This window comes from Chlorocebus sabaeus, chromosome 27, assembly GCF_047675955.1.
Source record: "Chlorocebus sabaeus isolate Y175 chromosome 27, mChlSab1.0.hap1, whole genome shotgun sequence".
Classification (NCBI taxonomy): Eukaryota; Metazoa; Chordata; class Mammalia; order Primates; family Cercopithecidae; genus Chlorocebus; species Chlorocebus sabaeus.
Genome location: NC_132930.1, coordinates 43927673 through 43948787, shown reverse-complemented (window position 1 = coordinate 43948787; position 21115 = coordinate 43927673). Strand labels below are relative to the sequence as shown.

The 21115-nt window shown below is 54.1% G+C and overlaps 1 protein-coding gene across 5 annotated transcripts in view; it reads right to left on the bottom strand.

Moving 5' to 3' along the window:
* Positions 1 to 1757: 1757 nt before the first annotated feature.
* Positions 1758 to 21115, bottom strand: part of TBC1D14 (TBC1 domain family member 14) — a 124872-nt gene continuing 105514 nt past the window's right edge. For all 5 annotated transcript variants that reach the window (XM_008017992.3, XM_008017990.3, XM_073012523.1 and 2 more), the window contains 2 exons: positions 12663 to 12921; positions 1758 to 4547 (listed from right to left, as the gene is read on the bottom strand). In XM_008017992.3, the coding sequence (XP_008016183.2) occupies positions 4482 to 4547; positions 12663 to 12921 (325 nt within the window). In that variant the 3' untranslated portion in view covers positions 1758 to 4481. The remainder of the gene's footprint in view (positions 4548 to 12662; positions 12922 to 21115) is intronic.

Below are 21115 nucleotides of genomic sequence, written 5' to 3'. Positions count from 1 at the left end.
GGTCTCAAGGTCCACACTGCCTCTTCACACTGCACTGCTGCAGCGTTCCGTTCTCTTTGTGCCTTCCTGCCTGGCAGGCTCCACATCTCGGGGGTGGTTTTTAAACTATCAGCCCCCTCTCCCCTGGGCTGTAGCGCTCAGGAGAGCATCCCGGCCCCTTTCATTTTTGCACATACGAGGCACCTCTGCCACCTCTGGGCCAGATGTCCCCCAGCTCCTGCCACCACAGCCCATGCTTGGCCCATGAGCCCTGTTGGCCCCATCTCTTCCTCTGCAGGTGGTGACTGCACACTGGAGGCGCTCAAATAAGTAAGTCTAGGCCCCACCCCAGACCTTGCACTTGGAGTTGAGGTCAGCCCTACAAGAACAAGGCTCTCAAAGGCCTCTTCCCCTAGAGGGTGTTCCTGAAAAGGGCTTGGGAGTCACAAGGCTGGAGTGTGAAATCCAGTTCTGACCGCTGTCCCGGTCTACGCACATCCTTCCCTGCGTCTCATCTTTTTTTTTTTTTCTTGAGACCGAGCATTGCTCTGTTGCCAGGCTGGAGTGCAGTGGCACGATCTCCAACCTCTGCCTCCTGGGTTCAGGCGATTCTCCTGCCTCAGCCTTGCAAGTAGCTGGGATTACAGGCATGCGTCACTACGCCCGGCTAATTTTTTTTTTTTTTTTTTTTTTTACAGAGTGCAGTGGCCGGATCTCAGCTCGCTGCAAGCTCCGCCTCCCGGGTTTACGCCATTCTCCTGCCTCAGCCTCCCGAGTAGCTGGGACTACAGGCGCCCGCCACCACGCCCGGCTAATTTTTTTTTTGTTTTTTTAGTAGAGACAGGGTTTCACCGCATTAGCTAGGATGGTCTCGATCTCCTGACCTCGTGATCCGCCCGCCTCGGCCTCCCAAAGTGCTGGGATTACAGGCGTGAGTGAGCCACCGCGCCTGGCCGTGTCTCATCTTTGAAATGGGGCAGTAGCCCTCTCTTCCACAGAGCAGCTGCAGGATGAGATCACTCACAGGCAGCACTCGGCCCAGCGCCTGGCGTGGCTGTGACTGCTGCCACCATCATGCCTGTGGCCTGTCCTCTCACCACGGCTTGCAGAGAACGCAGAGGAGTTAACCGTGGAGGAGAGCAGTCACTGAGGGAGAGGCTAGAGCGTAAGCAGCCGCATCTGCTCCAAGGAGAGTGCTGTGGAGCACATGTAAGGATTCTCTGGGAGCAAGGGGCCAGAAGAGAAAGCTGCCCTAGGCTCTGCCGCGCCAGCCGGGAGCCTCCTGCCTCAGGAAGCGGAGCGATGCCCACCCACACGGCGGGCCCTGCACTGCCCAGTTCTCAGCGGCTTCATGGAGCCTTCCACCGCACAGCCACGGTCGCCTGAGACTACATCACTTACCCGCACCTCATGCCACCCCACTGCCCGCTGGGGAGACAGACCTCAGTGCCTGGTTCACGGGCTTCTGAGAAGGTTGTGAAGGGAACATGGAGAGCCCCTGGTCCTGTGGCTGGCACAGAGTAAGCACCAGCTGCATGCCAGGAAGGGTGCTGCAGGACCAGGAAGGAGCAGTGGGTAGGGGCTGGCTCAAGATGGGGTGCAAGGGTGCGGCTCCCTCCAACCTGCAAGGGGCACACTCAACTCTCTAATCCCCTCACTCAGCGACCACTGCACCATCCTGTTGCTAAGCAGCCTGACAAGTGGAGCTTAGGATATTCAAACAGCAGCATCGTGCTCGAAGTGAGAACTTCGACTAAACAAACGATGGTGAACGTAAGTAACAATTTTACATTGACTTTTATTTAATAAAACCACATATTTACAATTCAAAAAAGTCCTACTTTGATACACTTTACTAAATAAAATTAAAGGTTAACTGTACAAGCAATTAAAACATGATATGTAGTAGCAAGTGTTACCAGGAGTTTTCAGCAAACTATTTAAAATAGTCAAAAATTGAGCAGTTAAAAAGTACCTTCTGAAGTGAACGCCGTTTCTAAATGGGATCCCAAGGCCTGGTGGGAGAGGCAGCCTCACTCTACCGGGCAGGCTGGACAAAGGTCCCCGCCCGGCAGTCTTAGACTGAGAGTCAACAGCATGTGAAGCGGAGCATGCAGACCTCTGGAGGGCAGCATGTCAGTATCTCGTTTCCAGTTTACCTAAACCACACACAGGAGCAGCCTCTGCACTCGTCAGCAGCCTCTGTGGCAAGGTGCTAAGTGACCCTGGTTGGGGACTCAGAACTTTAGAACTTTCTGGCCTCTGAAGGACTCACGAAATTGGCGAGACCTCACATGACCCCTGAACAGGTCATACAATCGTCTTCTGAACTAAGATTGGGAAGGTGCTCCACACTGGCATGGGATCCTGTTCAGAAGCGGAATGCATGGTAGTGCTATCCGGAGAGATTCATGTGAAACTGCTTCACCAGGAACACAAAGGGCTGGGTGCTGAAGACACAGGAAGATTCCCCAGTGGCAATCTGAACACACTGCACAAGGCCCTTTGCCGCGTCACCTTCTGTACGACTTAAGGAACATGTCTATGTACAGTAAGAAAATATATACATCTTTAAGGAATGGAACGCCCATATCATGGAACAAAAATAAGTACATCTGCGAGGACAACAACACGCAGGCCTCAGGCGGCCTCTCCCACGGGCCCAGCTCAGTCCAGATTACATTCAACATCTTGATGTCAGGAAATGGCTCTGTCTGGAGGCCACCGGGACCCCCGTGAAGACAGGAAGCCTCCTCCGAGAGGAGGTGAGTCAGCATTTAAAGGCCGAGGCAGGACGTGGTCTCCATGATGCTCTGCAGCCTCCCTGGAGATTCAGCTGAGATGTAAGGGCAGAGTCCAGGAAACAGGACACGTGGTAGTGCTGGGAAGGAGGGCACGGGACAGCCACTGGCTCAGCAACTTGCTCCTGCACGTAGAGGAGCATTAGCGGGTATGGCAGACACAGAAAGTCCAGAAAACGAATGCCAGCTCGGCTTTCCTTCCCCAGCCCCCAGCCCAAGGCTCCTGCTACAAGCTATACAGACAGAGCCAAAGAGCCCTCAACATCAGAAATGAGATCAGCCTGGGGCATCCCCTGGGGTGGGAAGTGTGGCTGAGAAGGGCCGTGGAGTACAGGCCAACCGAAGGCACCAACCACACAGGTACGCATGACTAACCAAGCCTGTGACGGGGTCCGCAGAATGCTCCCCAGGACCAGCCTGCCAGCAGACCGCCACGTGGGCCCTGCTTCCAGACACTGGTCTGTCCTTTAGACTGCTGCAGCTGCGAAACGGTTCACTTCTGTGATTTTGGATCACCAAAGTCCTCACACAAAGTTCTACAATTAGTCAAGGAAAAGACAGAACAAAAACTTTGCCAGTGACCCTGGGAAAGTCAGCTAACATGGGGAGGCTGATGGTACAGTATGAGCATCTGATGAGATTGTCTGGGCTGTTAGACGTGTTCGCTCGCTTCTCCGTCTGTACAACGGGTCATGAAGCACACGTTCTAAAGTCAAAGTGTGAGGGACTCACTGGCACTTAGGATGGGTCCAGCTGTGCAGGGCTCAAAGGCAGAGAGGAGCCACTGCTGGCACAAGGGGCCACCTCCCCCACATGTGCTGTTCTGGGCTGCTGCCCTGGCCTCCACTCAACAGGCCGGTGGGAGAGGGGCCAGCCACACATCTCTCTCTCCCCTTTTACTTACAGGGGGCCGATTCCACTTGGTGTTCTCTCTGCTTTTAAGCCTGTCTCTATTGCCACAGGGCTTCCTCGCAAATAGCTCCTCCTCTCGAACTTTCCACCTCTGTGGGACAGATGCCAGGAAGCGGTCTCCCGGAGCGCAGTCCCACTGGAGCCCACGTGTGCACCTGCAGCCTGTGCACTGTGACTGTCTCAAGGCAACATGGCCCAGTGCTCACCTGCAGGCTGGGTCGATGCCCAGGTATCCACGAGCACACATCAGTGGCTATCCTCAGAGAACCCCTGTTCCTTTAATGCTATCTTTGGTAGGTGAGTTTTAGAAACGTGACCCCTAGCTCTGGAAAGATTATCTCAATAACTCAATCAGTGATCCCTTTCTTACCGAAAACACGTAAATACGAGCCAAAGCATCTCAAGTCTCTCAAATAACATTTCTCATGCATCCTGGCTAAGACTGTAACATACTTCCCAGTAGTTGAATAGAAGCATTACAATTTAATTAGCTTTTGCTGAAATAAAGGAGTGGGGGTGAGCCACTGCCCGTCGTTCAACCGTGCAGCAGATGCAGTGGCTGGCTGTGGTCCACGGTAGTTCATCCTTCCACTGAGCTGCTTAAGGCTAAGCCTTGGTTTAATTCTTTAAAAGTTTTTGTGTTTGTTTTGTTTAAGGCCAACTCCAGTGTTAGGAATCAAACTTAAAGAGTGCCTGCTCTTCTCGGCTGCCCGGGTGTCAGTCTGAAACAACAGAGGGGCGGCGGTGTGGGGCTCTGCTTGGTGCCGAGTGCGAGTTCCCGCTGCGGCCTCAGTGTCGGAGGGATGGACTTCCCTTCTCCATTTCCCGGCTGTCTTTCTGCAGTGCAGTCAGTACCTAGGATTCACGGGGAAGACAGCTGAGGTTAACTGACCACACACACAGATCCTGATGGCAGTGATGCAGAGAGAGCAGCAGCCTCCTAACAGGGCCCCCCGGCTCCCCACTTCCACAGCCTCCAGCCCTCTGGGGTCTTCCACACCTGCATCTGGCGTGGTCTCTCCAACATGGACACCTGACCATGCCCTCTGGCCTAGTGAGCTAGCTACACTCCTTCCAGCCAGCCACAGAATCCACGTCAACGCAGAGCAGTGGGCCTCACTGGGGTCTTGCAGTAGCCACCCAGGAAGCCCAGGCCTGAACGCTAGGATGCTAATGAGCCCCGTGCCCATCCCGCTGCACTCCTGCCACCCTGTTCCTCCTCTACCAGGAAGCCTCCCTCCTGTGAAGGCCTCAAGGCGCTGGCTCCTCTTGCCTGCCTTCCTGAGCTGGCCCAGAGCCTGCTCCCTCCTCTGTTCTCACAGTTCTTGGTCAACACCCTTCTTTTCCTTTTTTTTTGATGGAGTCTCGCTCTGTCACCCAGGCTGGAGTAGAGTGGCGCCATCTCAGCTTACTGTAATCTCCGACCCCCAGGTCCAAGAGATTCTTCTGCCTCAGCCTCCTGAGTAGCTGGGACTACAGAGGTGTGCCACCACACCCGGCTAACTTTTGTATTTTTAGTAGAGACAGGGTTTCACCATATTGGCCAGAGTGGTCTTCAACTCCTGACCTCGTGATCCACCCGCCTTGGCCTCCCAAAGTGCTGGGATTACAGACTTGAGCCACTACGCCAGGCCAACACCCTTCTTTTAAAAAATATTCCACGCCATCGTGGCTACCTAGCAATTACAGCAATACTAACAGGCTCCACGCCAAGCAGAGCACACTGCCAGCGCTTCACACACAGCGCCCGCTTAGCCCACGCGACAAACGCCGGAAGGCTAATGCCCCAATGTAAGGGGCCTGAACAACGGATGTGTACGGAAGTGACGTGCTCAAAGTCCAAGAGCGAAACCAAAAGAATCTTGGGAACACAGTGCTACCTGCCTGGGGCCAGGAACTATGCCACTTTGAGTCACTAATTTAAAAGTAAGACATTTTGGTTTCAAGTAAGGTGCAGAAAAGGAATAATGGCAGATAAAATCCCCTGCATCTCGAAGTAAATGGGGTTGCTGGCTCAACATAAACATTTCGTCATTTTGAAAAAGCTCAAGGCTGGGCATGGTGGCTCATGCCTGCAATCCCAGCACTTTGGCAGGCCAAGCCAGGAAGATCACCTGGGCCCAGGAGTTTGAGACCAACCTCAGCAACAAAAAAGCAAACAAATCTCTACAAAAACAAACAAACAAACAAACAAACATTGGTCGGGTGTCATGGTACATGCCTGCAGTCCCAGCTACTTGGGAGACTGAGGTGGAAAAATTGCTTGAGACCCGGAGGTTGAGGCTGCAGTGAGCTGTGATTGCACCACTGCACTCCAGTCTCAGCAATGGGAGTGAGACTGTCTCAAAAAAAAAAAAAAAAAAAAAAGAAGGAAAAAGAAAAAGAAAGCTCACCAGTGTCTTAAGCTTAAGCACAGGATTTGACAGAAATGTGCATGGACCACAAGTCCCACGAGACCTGGAACTGTATAAAAGTCACTGATGCCTGGGCCGGGCACGGTGGCTCACGCCTGTAATCCCAGCACTTTGGGAGGCTAAGGCAGGTGGATCACGAGGTCAGGAGTTCGAGACCAGCCTGGCCAACATGGTGAAACCCTGTCTCTACTAAAAATACAAAAATTAGCATGGAGGCATGCGCCTGTAATCTCAGCTACTTAGGAGGCCGAGGCAAGAGAATCCCTTGAACCCGGGAGGTGGAGGTTGCAGTGAGCTGAGATCGCGCCACTGCACTCTAGCTTGGGCAATAGGGTGAGACTCCGTCTCAAAAAAAAAAAAAAAAGCACGTTACTGATGCCCAAAACCGCCACCCCACATCCATCATCAGACTAACTCCTATCATCATCCCATTAATAACAATGTCCTACGGTCAAATAATCTGACCCAGTTTTAACCAATAGTTTTTACCTAGTCCCTAAAATGCAAATATCAAAATGGCTGATCTGGGTTTAATCCTTTCCTGTGTATATGGGTATGCAGTGTGTGGATGTGCACAGAGTGACCTGCACCTGTACATGGGTGTGTATGTGCATGTGGGGTGAGTGTGCGTGTGGGTGTGATGTGTGGGCTGATGTGAGGGTGTGATGTGTGGGTTGATGTGAGGGTGTGATGTGTGCGTGTGGGTGTGATGTGAGGGTGGCGTGTGTGTGGGGCTGTGATAGTTGTATGTGAAGGGTGACCTGTAGGTGTGTGTGTGGGTATGCAATGTGTAGGTGTGTGACATGTGCATGTATGTGTGGGTGTGTGGGGGGGTGATGTGTAAGGGTTGATCTATGTGTTGGGGGTGGGCAATGTGTGTGTGGGGGGTGATCTGTGTATGTGTGAGATTGTGGGTGACTGTGTGGGTGGGCAATGTGTGTGCATGGGGGTGATCTGTGCGGGTATGACTGTGTGGGGTGACTGTGTATTTATGGGTGTGTGATGTGTGTGGGGGGTGAGTCTGTGGGGGTGTGATGTGTGGGGGAGTGATTGTGTGTGGGGGTGTGATGTGTGTGGGGTGATTGTGTGGGTGTGTGACGTGTGTGGGGTGATTGGGTGTGGGTGTGTGATGTGTGTAGGGTGATTGGGTGTGGGGGTGTGGTGTGTGGGGTGATTGGGTGTGGGTGTGTGATGTGTGTAGGGTGATTGGGTGTGGGGGTGTGGTGTGTGGGGTGATTGTGTGTGGGGGTGTGATGTGTGTGGGGTGACTGTGCGGGTGTGATGTGTGTGGGGTGATTGTGGGGGTGTGATGTGTGTGGGGTGATTGTGTGCGGGGGTGTGATGTGTGTGGGGTGATTGTGTGCGGGGGTGTGATTGTGGGGGTGTGATGTGTGTGGGGTGACTGTGCGGGGGTGTGATTGTTGGGGTGTGATGTGTGTGGGGTGACTGTGCGGGGGTGTGATGTGTGTGGGGTGATTGTGTGTGGAGGTGTGATGTGTGTGGGGTGATTGTGTGTGGGGGTGTGATGTGTGTGGGGTGATTGGGGGTGTGATGTGTGTGGGGTGACTGTGTGTGGGGGTGTGGTGTGTGAGGTGATTGTAGGTGATGTGTGTGGGGTGATTGTGTGCGGGTGTGTGATGTGTGTGGGGTGATTGTGGGGGTGTGATGTGTGTGGGGTGATTGTGTGCGGGGGTGTGATGTGTGCAGGGTGATTGGGTGTGGGGGTGTGATGTGTGTGGGGTGATTGTGTGCGGGGGTGTGATGTGTGCAGGGTGATTGGGTGTGGAGGTGTGATGTGTGTGGGGTGACTGTGTGTGGGGGTGTGATGTGTGTGGGGTGACTGTGTGTGGGGGTGTGGTGTGTGTGGGGTGACTGTGTGTGGGGGTGTGGTGTGTGAGGTGATTGTAGGTGTGTGATGTGTGTGGGGTGATTGTGTGCGGGTGTGATGTGTGTGGGGTGATTGTGGGGGTGTGATGTGTGTGGGGTGATTGTGTGCGGGGGTGTGATGTGTGCAGGGTGATTGTGTGCGGGGGTGTGATGTGTGTGGGGTGATTGTGTGTGGGGGTGTGATGTGTGTGGGGTGATTGTGTGTGGGGGTGTGATGTGTGTGGGGTGATTGTGTGTGGGGGTGTGATGTGTGTGGGGTGATTGTGTGCGGGGGTGTGATGTGTGTGGGGTGATTGTGTGCGGGGGTGTGATGTGTGTGGGGTGATTGTGTGCGGGGGTGTGATGTGTGTGGGGTGATTGTGTGCGGGGGTGTGATGTGTGTGGGGTGATTGTGTGTGGGGGTGTGATGTGTGTGGGGTGATTGTGTGCGGGGGTGTGATGTGTGTGGGGTGATTGTGTGCGGGGGTGTGATGTGTGTGGGGTGACTGTGCGGGTGTGTGGTGTGTGGGGTGATTGTGGGGGTGTGATGTGTGTGGGGTGATTGTGTGCGGGGGTGTGATGTGTGTGGGGTGATTGTGTGCGGGGGTGTGATGTGTGTGGGGTGACTGCAGGTGTGGGGTGTGTGGGGTGATTGTGGGGGTGTGATGTGTGTGGGGTGATTGTGGGGGTGTGATGTGTGTGGGGTGATTGTGTGTGGAGGTGTGACGTGTGTGGGGTGATTGTGGGGGTGTGATGTGTGTGGGGTGATTGTGTGTGGGGCTGTGATGTGTGTGGGGTGACTGTGGGGGTGTGGTGTGTGAGGTGATTGTAGGTGATGTGTGTGGGGTGATTGTGTGCGGGTGTGTGATGTGTGTGGGGTGATTGTGGGGGTGTGATGTGTGTGGGGTGATTGTGTGTGGGTGTGTGATGTGTGTGGGGTGATTGTGTGTGGGTGTGTGATGTGTGCGGGGTGATTGTGTGTGGGGGTGTGATGTGTGCGGGGTGATTGTGTGTGTGGGGTGAGATTGTGGGGGTGTGATGTGTGTGGGGTGACTGTGCGGGGGTGTGATGTGTGTGGGGTGATTGTGTGTGGAGGTGTGATGTGTGTGGGGTGATTGCGGGGGTGTGATGTATGTGGGGTGATTGTGTGTGGGGGTGTGATGTGTGTGGGGTGACTGTGTGGGGGTGTGGTGTGTGAGGTGATTGTAGGTGATGTGTGTGGGGTGATTGTGTGCGGGTGTGTGATGTGTGTGGGGTGATTGTGGGGGTGTGATGTGTGTGGGGTGATTGTGTGCGGGGGTGTGGTGTGTGCGGGGTGATTGTGTGTGGGGGTGTGATGTGTGTGGGGTGATTGTGTGCGGGGGTGTGATGTGTGTGGGGTGATTGTGTGCGGGGGTGTGATGTGTGTGGGGTGGTTGTGTGCGGGGGTGTGATGTGTGTGGGGTGATTGTGTGCGGGGGTGTGATGTGTGTGGGGTGATTGTGTGCGGGGGTGTGATGTGTGTGGGGTGATTGTGTGCGGGGGTGTGGTGTGTGGGGTGATTGTGTGCGGGGGTGTGATGTGTGTGGGGTGATTGTGTGTGGGGGTGTGATGTGTGTGGGGTGATTGTGTGTGGGGGTGTGATGTGTGTGGGGTGATTGTGGGGGTGTGATGTGTGTGGGGTGATTGCGTGTGGGGGTGTGATGTGTGTGGGGTGATTGTGGAGGTGTGATGTGTGTGGGGTGATTGTGTGTGGAGGTGTGATGTGTGTGGGGTGATTGTGTGTGGGTGTGTGATGTGTGCGGGGTGATTGTGTGTGGGGGTGTGATGTGTGCGGGGTGATTGTGTGCGGGGGTGTGATGTGTGCGGGGTGATTGTGTGCGGGGGTGTGATGTGTGTGGGGTGATTGTGTTCGGGGGTGTGATGTGTGTGGGGTGATTGTGTGTGGAGGTGTGATGTGTGTGGGGTGATTGTGGGGGTGTGATGTGTGTGGGGTGATTGTGTGTGGGGGTGTGATGTGTGTGGGGTGATTGTGGGGGTGTGTGGTGTGTGGGGTGATTGTGTGAGGGTGTGATGTGTGTGGGGTGATTGTGTGTGGAGGTGTGATGTGTGTGGGGTGATTGTGGGGGTGTGGTGTGTGGGGTGATTGTGTGTGGGTGTGTGATGTGTGTGGGGTGATTGTGTGTGGGGGTGTGATGTGTGTGGGGTGATTGTGTGTGGGGGTGTGATGTGTGTGGGGTGATTGTGGGGGTGTGATGTGTGTGGGGTGATTGCGTGTGGGGGTGTGATGTGTGTGGGGTGATTGTGGAGGTGTGATGTGTGTGGGGTGATTGTGTGTGGAGGTGTGATGTGTGTGGGGTGATTGTGTGTGGGTGTGTGATGTGTGCGGGGTGATTGTGTGTGGGGGTGTGATGTGTGCGGGGTGATTGTGTGCGGGGGTGTGATGTGTGCGGGGTGATTGTGTGCGGGGGTGTGATGTGTGTGGGGTGATTGTGTTCGGGGGTGTGATGTGTGTGGGGTGATTGTGTGTGGAGGTGTGATGTGTGTGGGGTGATTGTGGGGGTGTGATGTGTGTGGGGTGATTGTGTGTGGGGGTGTGATGTGTGTGGGGTGATTGTGGGGGTGTGTGGTGTGTGGGGTGATTGTGTGAGGGTGTGATGTGTGTGGGGTGATTGTGTGTGGAGGTGTGATGTGTGTGGGGTGATTGTGGGGGTGTGGTGTGTGGGGTGATTGTGTGTGGGTGTGTGATGTGTGTGGGGTGATTGTGCGGGTGTGTGGTGTGTGGGGTGGTTGTGTGCAGGTGTGTGGTGTGTGGGGTGATTGTGTGCGGGGGTGTGATGTGTGTGTGGTGACTGTGGGGGTGTGATGTGTGTGGGGGTGTGATGTGTGTGGGGTGATTGTGTGCGGGTGTGGCGTGTGGGGTGGTTGTGTGCAGGTGTGTGGTGTGTGGCGTGGTTGTGTGCAGGTGTGTGGTGTGTGGTGTGTGGGGTGATTGTGTGCGGGTGTGGTGTGTGGGGTGATTGTGTGCGGGGGTGTGATGTGTGTGGGGTGATTGTGTGCGGGGGTGTGATGTGTGTGTGGTGACTGTGGGGGTGTGATGTGTGTGGGGGTGTGATGTGTGTGGGGTGATTGTGTGCGGGTGTGTGGTGTGTGTGATTGTGGGTGTGTGATGTGTGTGGGTGTGTGATGTGTGTGGGGTGATTGTGTGGGGGTGTGATGTGTGGGGTGATTGCGGGTGTGTGGGGTGATTGTGGGTGTTTAATTGTGGGGTGACTGTGGGTGTGTGATGTGTGTGGGGTGACTGTGTGATGTGTGTGGGGTGATTGTGTGCAGGTGTGTGATGTGTGAGGTGATTGTGTGATGTGTGTGAGGTGACTGCGGGTGTGACTGCATGGGGTGAATGTGTCTGTGGTGATGATGTATGTGTGAGTCTGCGATGTGTGTGGGATGACTGGGTGTGTGAGGTGTCGGGAGTGACTGTGACAAACTATAAAGCCATTTATGACATCTGAATTTGACAACTGGATATCGGATGACAGGAAGGAGTTAGGAGCTGAGCGGTGACACTATTGCAGTTATGTTAAAAGAGGCCATATGGTTCAGCGATCGCTAACACCAACAGGTGACAAGGTGCGTGGGACTCACTTTAACAGGGTGGGAAGGGGAGAGGTGGCAAGCAGCTCCAACAGCGGCTGCGCCTCCACAGTCACTGACGCTGGAGGGCAGGCGTGTGGGGTGCGTTATTTTATGTATAATAAAATACATAAATTTTATTTATGTATTCTATTTTTGTAAATATTTTAAATCTTCCATTAATTAAAAAAAAAAAGTTAAATCAAGAACAGACATTTGGGGGGCTGAGGTGGGATGGTCACTTGAGCCTGGGAGGCAGAGGCTGCACCCCAGCCTGGATGACACAGCGAGACTCTGCCTCAAAACAAAGAAATCCCCCAGGCATGGTGTAACACATACAGAAAAGTAAAAGTCTTCATAGATGTCAATCAACAAGGACTTCAAACTAATGCTGAGCATATGCAGGATCAAGAACCCAGACTGTTTTTTATTCCTTTTTAGTATGACGAAGACTTGGAACAGAAAATGCAGGGCAATCCCCCTGGGGACAGGACACAGGAGGGATGCCTGGAGGGCAGCCGAGGGACATGGACTGTCTGCACCGCTGCTCAGGGCACAGTCCAGAGAGGGCACAGCAGTGCATGGGAAGGCCCAGGAGGGACCCGTGCCCTCCGCTCTGGGCCTCCCTTTGTTGTAAGAGGGGCATAACCCCACTTCCCTCTCGAGGGCACACACAAAAGCCTGCCACAGGGCATGGCCACGGGGCTAAGTGGGTCCAATCTGCTTTCTGTCTCTGGCATTATTTTTTTAAAAAGTGGGGGACGTGGCTTATAAAATACTTTCTAACATGTAAAGAGTGCCGTAATGGTAAAAGCGCTGACCCTCCCAACACCACTGCAGAAGAGGTGGGAAGGCTTTCATTATCCACACCCCATCCAGTTGACAGAAACCCGAAGAGGAGGCGACCTGCCAAGATGCCCTGTGGCACAGCCACGTCTCCACCCAGCCCCCCTCACTTCCAGCCCGGGACCTCCTTCAAAGGGGCTACGTCCTCAGACAGCACTTTATGTAGGGTCCTCCCTGAGCACGCCACTTGCCAGCTACGCTGTGGGAAGCCAAGAACACAAAGCCCGCTGACCTGAGCCCACTTTTTGTTTCGGCTTTGCATCTGGATCGTGGCGATGGAGGCAAACAGTTCCTCGGCAGGCAGGTCCTCGGGCAGCCGGGTCAGGAACTGGGCCATGTGGATGAAGTCCATCTTGGTCAGGATGTCCTCGAACAGCTTCAGGATGCCCAGGGCCGTGCGGAACAGGAACTCTTCCCCATCGCGACAGAACACGTCCCAGATACGACAGGCCAAGTCGAGGGGCAGAGATTTACTATATAAGGTAAAGATCCTAGGGGGAAAATTTGGAATTTTTCAGATTTTGAATCTTAACAAAGAAAGAACACTGAATTCCAGTCGGAGGCCATGAAAAACACTCCCCTAGTCACTTTCAGGCAACAGCTGGGGCCGGGGCCAGGCCTGCACTCACACTGAAGGGCAATTCAGACATCGCATAGGACACAGCACCATCAGCTTCCACACAGAATCATGCAGCACACAGCTTCCCAACGACTGACAGCAATGACTCCTGCCTGTGAGGAATATGTGCTGAGCCCCTACTGTGTGCTCACGCTGTGGGGCAGGCATCCTGTCTCAGGGACCGCTGTACCCTGCGCCCCCCACAGAGCAAACATCCGGCAGGTGCTCCTCCTGGCTATGGGGCTCAACTCAGGCACCACTGCACAGGTTCCCCTCGCCCTGGGAGCAGGCATGAGGCTCCTTCCTCCTCTGGGCGCCCACAGGCTCCTGGTCCCCAGCCTGGTGCTCACCACGGCACACCCCAACTCCACATCTGGTGCCCTGTCTGGTAATCGCTGCTGAATTCCAACGTCCTGTCGGCGGCAGGACTTCCCAGACGCTCCTGGCTCTCAAAACCTGCCCAACACCGACGGTGCTCGGTACAGGTGGGGATCCCCAGCCGGGTGGGGGCCATCTGCACTCCTCCTGGAGGACCCCTCTTCCGGGGTTCAGCAGTTCCTGTGCTGGCACAGAGACAGTGCTGGGCCCATGCGGCCCCTGAACTGCAGGCACTGGACTCGGCCTGAGGGGCTGACTCGGTCAGGAGGTCAGACCACTAAAGCTTCCACGGTGTGACGCTGACTTTTCCATAGCAGATTCCACAGAAAACCCCGCACACTCGTCAATCTGCTCACAAGTCTCAGGGGCATGGGTTTCTGTCCACAGTGGACTCTGTCCGAGGGGGTGCTCCGCTAGACGCAGCCTGTCCTCCAGGTCCCAAGGACCTGCAGTTGTGGACGTGCACTGCACAGAGCCTGCAGCTCCTAGATGAGAACAGGAGTGTTCTGGGCTGTCCCTTGTCAGAACCTTCTAACAGTAGGAGTCGAGGAAGGCCTAAAAATCTAGACTTCATTCAACTCAGAGGAGGGAACGGAGAGCCGGATGCCAGGGAAAACTCACACCCGGAGGAACAACAGAAGCTGGGGGCGCACCGGGTGCTGTGTGCTATGCAGGCCCCTCTGGAAGGACACCCCCTGCGCCAGGAAATGCCCGGGAGAGGGGCTCTCTCACCTCACTACACCTGAGGGAGCCACACCTCAGGATAACAGCTAAATGGACCCAGGTCTCACCACCAGTAAGTCCAGAGCCAGACTCTGAACCTGACTCCAACGCCCACGTTCTGATGTCTGAGCCTCAGCACATACCGTAAGGAAGCAACACCGTCATGGGCTTGGTAGGAAGCTTGATTCTAAAATCACAAGCCTTTCGCCCAAGCTTCTTGCTATTTTCAAAACCAGAAAACCCTTTCACCACCTGGGCTAGAAGGTGCAGTTCAAGAAAGAGCAAAGAGACCTTTTGTTTCCTTAGTCTAGAGAATATTCTCAATTGTACCTGGAGAGCAGGCTTGCCAAAGGGAAAGCACAGGCGAGCCCACCCTGCACGGCCCAGGCCTGCACGGCTATCTCTGTGTGCCCGCTCACACACGGAAACCAGACTCCCCCTACATCTGCTAAAAAGCAGAGTCCTGAGAAAAAAACAGATGGGGAAAGACGACAATGTTTTGTTTTTTTCCTTGAGACAGGGTCTCGCTCTGTCGCCCAGGCTGGAGTGCAGTGGTGGCGTCATTTCGGCTCACTGCAACCTCTACCTCCCAAGGTTCAAGCAATTCTCTGCCTCAGCCTCCCAAGTAGCTAGGATTACAGGCACCCGCCACCACACCCGGCTAATTTTTGTATTTCTAGTAGAGATGGGGTTTCACCATCTTGGCCAGGCTGGTCTTGAACTCCTGACCACGTGATCCACCCACCTTGGCCTCCCAAAGTGCTGGGATTACAGACGTGAGCCACCACGCCCGGTCAAAACGATAGTTTTCATATAGTTTATACACATACATATTTTATATATATACATATATATATATAGTCAGATAGTTTTTATAGCAAAGAAGAGAGCAAAAAGAACAAAAGAAATTTCTACAACGTAATATTCTTTCCCCCCTCGCCCAAGCCCAAATTGTTCTTTTATTTAACATAATATTCTTAAGCTGAGATTTATGTGTGAGTCTCCATAAATTACTCTAGACAGGTGATGAACTTTATAAAATTAAGTCACCACTGGAATGACCCAGAATGCCATTCACGACGCCCACGATGCCCCCTGCTCTGCATTCCCACGAGACAAATCCATTTCCAACCCCATGAGCTTCCACCTCCTGGCCGCGCTCACTGCTGATGCCATGCTGCGACCATGCTTGGCTCCTCACTGCAGCCTCTGTCCCCTGCAGGCTCTTCCCACATGCTGTGTGTCACTATTTCTTGGAAGGTCGTTTCCTGACCCTCAGGCTGGACCGTTTCCTTGAAACATTCCCGCTGCACTGCACGCACCCCCCTTCATGAGGCCCTGGCATTCTTCATCTTCCTTTACACTGAGCCAGTGAAGGGACACTCCTGATACTCCTGGACACTCTCCTCTGCCTCGCACACCCTCCTGCATCTTCTGGGCCTTGCAGGCTCTGGCCGGCGTCTCAGCAGGCAGCTCCCAGACCCTCTGCCCCAGTCAGAGCTGCCCCATGGCCTCTCCAGCCCCTGGGCTCCTCTCCAAGAGCTCCGGACTGTCCTCAGCCACCTCTGTCCCCTGCTCCAGGTTGCAAGTGCCTCAAGGGCAGAGACCCCGCCCCACAGTCTTGAACTGAGGCTCCTCTTCTCCCATTCTCTCCTCCCACTGCTCAGAGGTGCTCCCACCTCATTACCAGGAGCTTCCAAATACGGGCTGTATTTAAATTTAGATTCGAAAGCCAGCCGTGAACAGGCCACTGAAGGGGGACACCAGGCTCTGTTCTGGCCCCACAGAAGCCCTGCCATGGGATCAGAACCGCTTGGAACAAGGGGTCTACTGTCCACACAGCCCTCCTGGTTCAAGCTCTCCTGGTTCAAGCTCCACGTTCCCCTGCTGCCCTCAGGCTCAGAGAGGCAGGACGGGAAGGGCCCCTTGGCCTTCCCAGAGACAGTTCAGTGCTCCTGCCATGGTAGGAAGAGAGAATTCCTGGGTTTTTCTCTCCCAAAAGATGTTTATGTTTTCCCTCCAACTGCTGCATATTATCACATTGTAGATCAAAAATGGTATTTTTTTTTTAAGTAAAAAATAAAAGTATGCTTTTAAAATTTTTAAAAAAGTAATTTCAAGTACAACTTCAACTAATGCAAAATAACATAATTCTTCTCCTTTTTTTGTTAAGACAGGGTCTCATTGTGTCGCCCAGGCCAGAGTGCAGTTGCACAATCACGGCTCACTGCAACCTAGCTCAGGTGATCCTCCGACCTCAGTCTCCTGAGTAGCTGGGACTACAGGCACACACCACCACACTGGCTAATTTTTCATTTATTTGTAGAGATAGGGTCTCGCTATGTTGCCCAGACTAGTCTTGAACTCCTGGGCTGAAATGATCCCGTCACCTCAGCCTCCCAAAGTGCTAGGACTACAGGCATCAGCCACCACACCCAGCCCAAAATGATATATTTTTATGTTACTAAACAAATGAAGCGTCTGAAGCGTCTGAAGCGTCTCTCAGCTTAGAAAAGACCCCAGACAAAAGCTGCGTATCTATTTCCCTCATGATACGCGCAGGAGGAAAGGGGCAGTTTTTGCTGATGTGTCTTCACAACTTCCAGAAACTTCTTACCTAGCCGGGTCTGTTCCACCTGCTTATCTGTGCTTGCTGGAGGCAAGGAAGCGCCATGGGGAAAGGAAGAGGGCAGTTCAGGACTGTTGTGAAGAAGGAAGACAGCATCCATGGAACAGAACTATCCTCTGCCCTGTCTACTAGTGAGGGCCTGGGCTGCACACAACAGCAAGTGCTCGCTTCATATGTTTTTACAGGAACTATTCAACTGAATCCTTGTTACAACCCCAAGAGGAGGTACAATCGTCTTTTCCAGAGTCCTCCCCACCCTGAGCCCAGTGGGGTTCACACACCCACCTCTGTGTCCCAGGGTCCTCCCCACGCTGAGCCCAGCAGGGTTCCCTGTCCACCTCTGTGTCCCAGGGTCCTCCCCACGCTGAGCCCAGCAGGGTTCCCTGTCCACCTCTGTGTCCCAGGGTCCTCCCCACGCTGAGCCCAGCAGGGTTCCCTGTCCACCTCTGTGTCCCAGGGTCCTCCCCACGCTGAGCCCAGCAGGGTTCCCTGTCCACCTCTGTGTCCCAGGGTCCTCCCCACGCTGAGCCCAGCAGGGTTCCCTGTCCACCTCTGTGTCCCAGAGTCCTCCCCACCCTGAGCCCAGCAGGGTTCACATACCCACCTCTGTGTCCCGGAGTCCTCCCCACCCTGAGCCCAGCGGGGTTCACTATCCACCTCTGTGTCCCGGAGTCCTCCCCACCCTGAGTCCAGCAGGGTTCACATACACACCTCTGTGTCCCGGAGTCCTCCCCACCCTGAGCCCAGAGGGGTTCACTATCCACCTCTGTGTCCCACAGCCCTCCCCACCCTGAGCCCAGCGGGGTTCACTATCCTCCTCTGTGTCCCGGAGTTCCCCCACCCTGAGCCCAGCGGGGTTCACTATCCTTCTCTGTGTCCCAGAGTCCCCCCACCCTGAGCCCAGCGGGGTTCACTATCCACCTCTGTGTCCCACAGTCCTCCCCACCCTGAGCCCAGCGGGGTTCACTATCCACCTCTGTGTCCCGGAGTCCTTCCCACCCTGAGCCCAGCGGGGTTCACTATCCACCTCTGTGTCCCGGAGGCCTTCCCACCCTGAGCCCAGCAGGGTTCACTATCCACCTCTGTGTCCCGGAGTCCTTCCCACCCTGAGCCCAGCGGGGTTCACTATCCTCCTCTGTGTCCCGGAGTCCTCCCCACCCTGAGCCCAGAGGGGTTCCAGTCTTTCCATCCCAGCACTTGGCAGGGGTCAGCAGACGTGAAGTAAATATCGTGAGCACCACGTTGAGAATGCAGGCTCCCACTTCAGCCAGGCCAGGGTGTGCCCACAACACACAGGCTATGCCCTTCCCTGCAGGTCCCCAGCGTAGGCAGATGACGCTCCTCCCTCCTCCAGAGGCCCATGAAGACCCAGCCTACGCCAGATGTGCTCAGCAAGATGCTCCCGGCTTCTAAGGCACTCTTGGGGCAACCTGTACCCCAGAAGTGAAGAGCCAGAGATGACCCAAGTATAAGAGGCAGTGGAAACGGAAACCTCCCGACAGTCACTCCCTTTTGAACCTTTCCTTTAAGGTAGAAACTTGAGGCAGTAACAGGATCTCCAAGGATCATTAAACATCATTTCAGAAGTGCTAACCAGAACGTGGAATGCAGTCCCTGGTTCTTCTGCTAGCTCGAGATTGCTTATTATAAAGCCCACTCACCCCTCTAGCTAATTCTGCCGCTGGACGGCAATGGGAAGTATTTTCAGAAGTGAAATGACCTAAAGTCAGTCCTCCTACAAAATGTAGATCCTTGACAGTCGAAACACTGAAAACTCCATAGGAAGACGAGACAGCTGAGGGTCCCTGCTCTGACCGTGTGCCTCATCGTGGGAGTGGCAAGCCACAACTAAAGAAGGGCCAGGAAGGTGGTGTTGGCAAGGAAAGCGAATCCTCAGCCCTGACTCCTCACGAGCTACTGGTTAGGCAGCGTACAGGGTACACCCGAGGAGGGACAGGCACCCGACTTTAAGCCCAGGAAGGCGACCCTCAGGCACAGACACATTCTTTGACCTAGGACACTGAGCCGGGCATGGGGCCAGGCACTGGGAACACAGAGATCACTCTTGAAGCTTTACCACAGGGACAGCAGCCAACAGTGGGCACCCTCAGAGTGTGGGTGGAGCTGGGGCAGTGGGAAGCAAGCTTGGTTTGCAGACAGTGGGGCAGGACAGGAGATTTTTCTGACCCCAGGTGTAGCCATTTTAATGTACCCACTCAGCCCACCCAGGAGGCTGAGCTGGCCACACCCACAGGCCCCTCAGTCCCTACTGCGAGCAGGAGGAAGGCTCTCTTGCTCAGGCAGTTAGCTGCTGAGCCCTGGAACTTAGCATGCTTTATACCCCCCAGGCACAGTGCAGCCCCACAATGTGGAGGCAGGCCCGGCTGTGATGGGTGTGGATGTGGCTTTGGGAAAGGTGGCCTGATGCAGCAGAAAAAGCAAAGGCCCGAAGGCAGACCGACCTGGACCTCACACCATGGCTGTGACATTGAAAAGTGGGTCTCAGTGACTTCTTCTGTGCCCAGAAATAGGTACACCTGCTCCTGAACACTGAAGACCACAGTGACCAGTGCTTCTGAAATGGCAGCTTCTAGGACAGATCCTACGTAAAGTCTGTTCTTCCCCTTTGCTTCCTCCCCACTGCCCATTCTATTTCTGATCTGACCTTTCACCTAACTGTCAGCACCCAACAAGGAGCCTGAATCACTGCGGACCACCAATAAATGCTGACTCAGGGAATAAATCATGAATACGTGGCATTCCTGTGCTTAGCTCAACTTAAATATTTACTAAGGCCTTTCTATACGCCTAGCCCTGTACTGGAACTGCAAATACAGACTGTATCCTAGCTGGTGCTTATCCTAGAACACAGTCAGCACTTTTAGAATAAGGCCTGTAGAGGCTTCATCAAAGCACAGTGGACAGCATTCACAAGGCCTTGGGCACCAACCAGCTCACAGCACAAAGGCCTCAGCAGTGAAGAACCCTTACCGCTTCCTTTTCATTTACTCTGCCCCACTGCTTATTAGACAGTCCAACCCGTGTTCTACACTCAACATGATGGTCTTGTCTCTGGAACCTGAACTATGGGACCCATCTTATGGGTGACACTGCCTTACACAAACCCCCTTAGAAAGGACTCTAAGGGAAAGTGCACAGCTCTAGAGCTGGGTAGACCTGTGTCTGAACTCCAGCTCTGCATTTGGCTGGCATCAGGACCTTGGCCAAGGCACTCTGCCTCTCTGAGCCTGTTTTATTTTTTTGTTTTGGAGAGAGAGGCTCACTCTGTCACCCAGGCTGGAGTGCAGTGGTGTGATCTTGGTTCACTGCAACCTCTGCCTCCTGGGTTGAAATGCTTCTTGTGCCTCCACCTCCTGAGTAGCTGGGATTACAGGAACGCGCCACCATGCCCGGCCAATTATTGTATTTTAGTAGAGACGGGGTTTCGCCCTATTGGTCAGGCTGGTCTTGAACTCCTGACCTCAAGTGATCTGCCCGCCTCAGCCTCCCAAAGTGCTGGAATTACAGGCATGAGCCAGTGCACCCGGCCCTGAGCCTCAGTTTTTTTCATCTAAAAAACACAAGTGTTACACTGCGCTTGGAGAGGTTGTTCCAAGGGTTCAACGACAGCATGTGTGAGAAGCACTCAAGTCAATAAATGTGGGTGCCCTTTGTCTTTGCCCCTACATGGATTACAACCATCTTCAGGCTGAGACAGAAGCAGACAGCAATATTCTCCAGGCCTGTACTTTTCACACTGCCAGGCATGACCCAGCCAACAGCCAGTGGATTGTGGAGGCAACAAAAGCAGATTATCCCCAGCATTTTTTGGAATAAATAGAACAGAGTACAGTATTTCGGAAGGCTTCACACAGGAAGGGTTAGGTACTGGGTCATGAAACCACTGTTCCCAGCACATATACGTGTTAAGTTTCTGCACACATTGGGTCACAATTTAAAACACATTTCCTTTTGCGAGTAAAGGTGGGAAAAGTTTGAAAGACACTACTGACTTTCGGCCTAGAATCCTAAGAAGCTAATCAGAAGCCCTAAAACAGATAAGGGAGAAGCTGAAGGCTCAGGTCCTGCCTGGATGCTCTCCCGTCCTCCAGTACCGCAGGCTCCGGCCAGGAATCTGAGGGGCAGGGCTCACAGTCAAATGAACACAGTGGGGCGGCCTGTGCAGGAGCTTCGTGTTCACAGGTGTGAAGAAAATCACCATTTGCTGAAAAAAGGTGTCCTTTGAAGCGGGCCCTAAACACTTCTACCCAGCACAGTCAGGCAGGCCAGCCCAGCATCCCCGCCAGGGCTGCTCACGGCCCCACGTTCCCTGTCC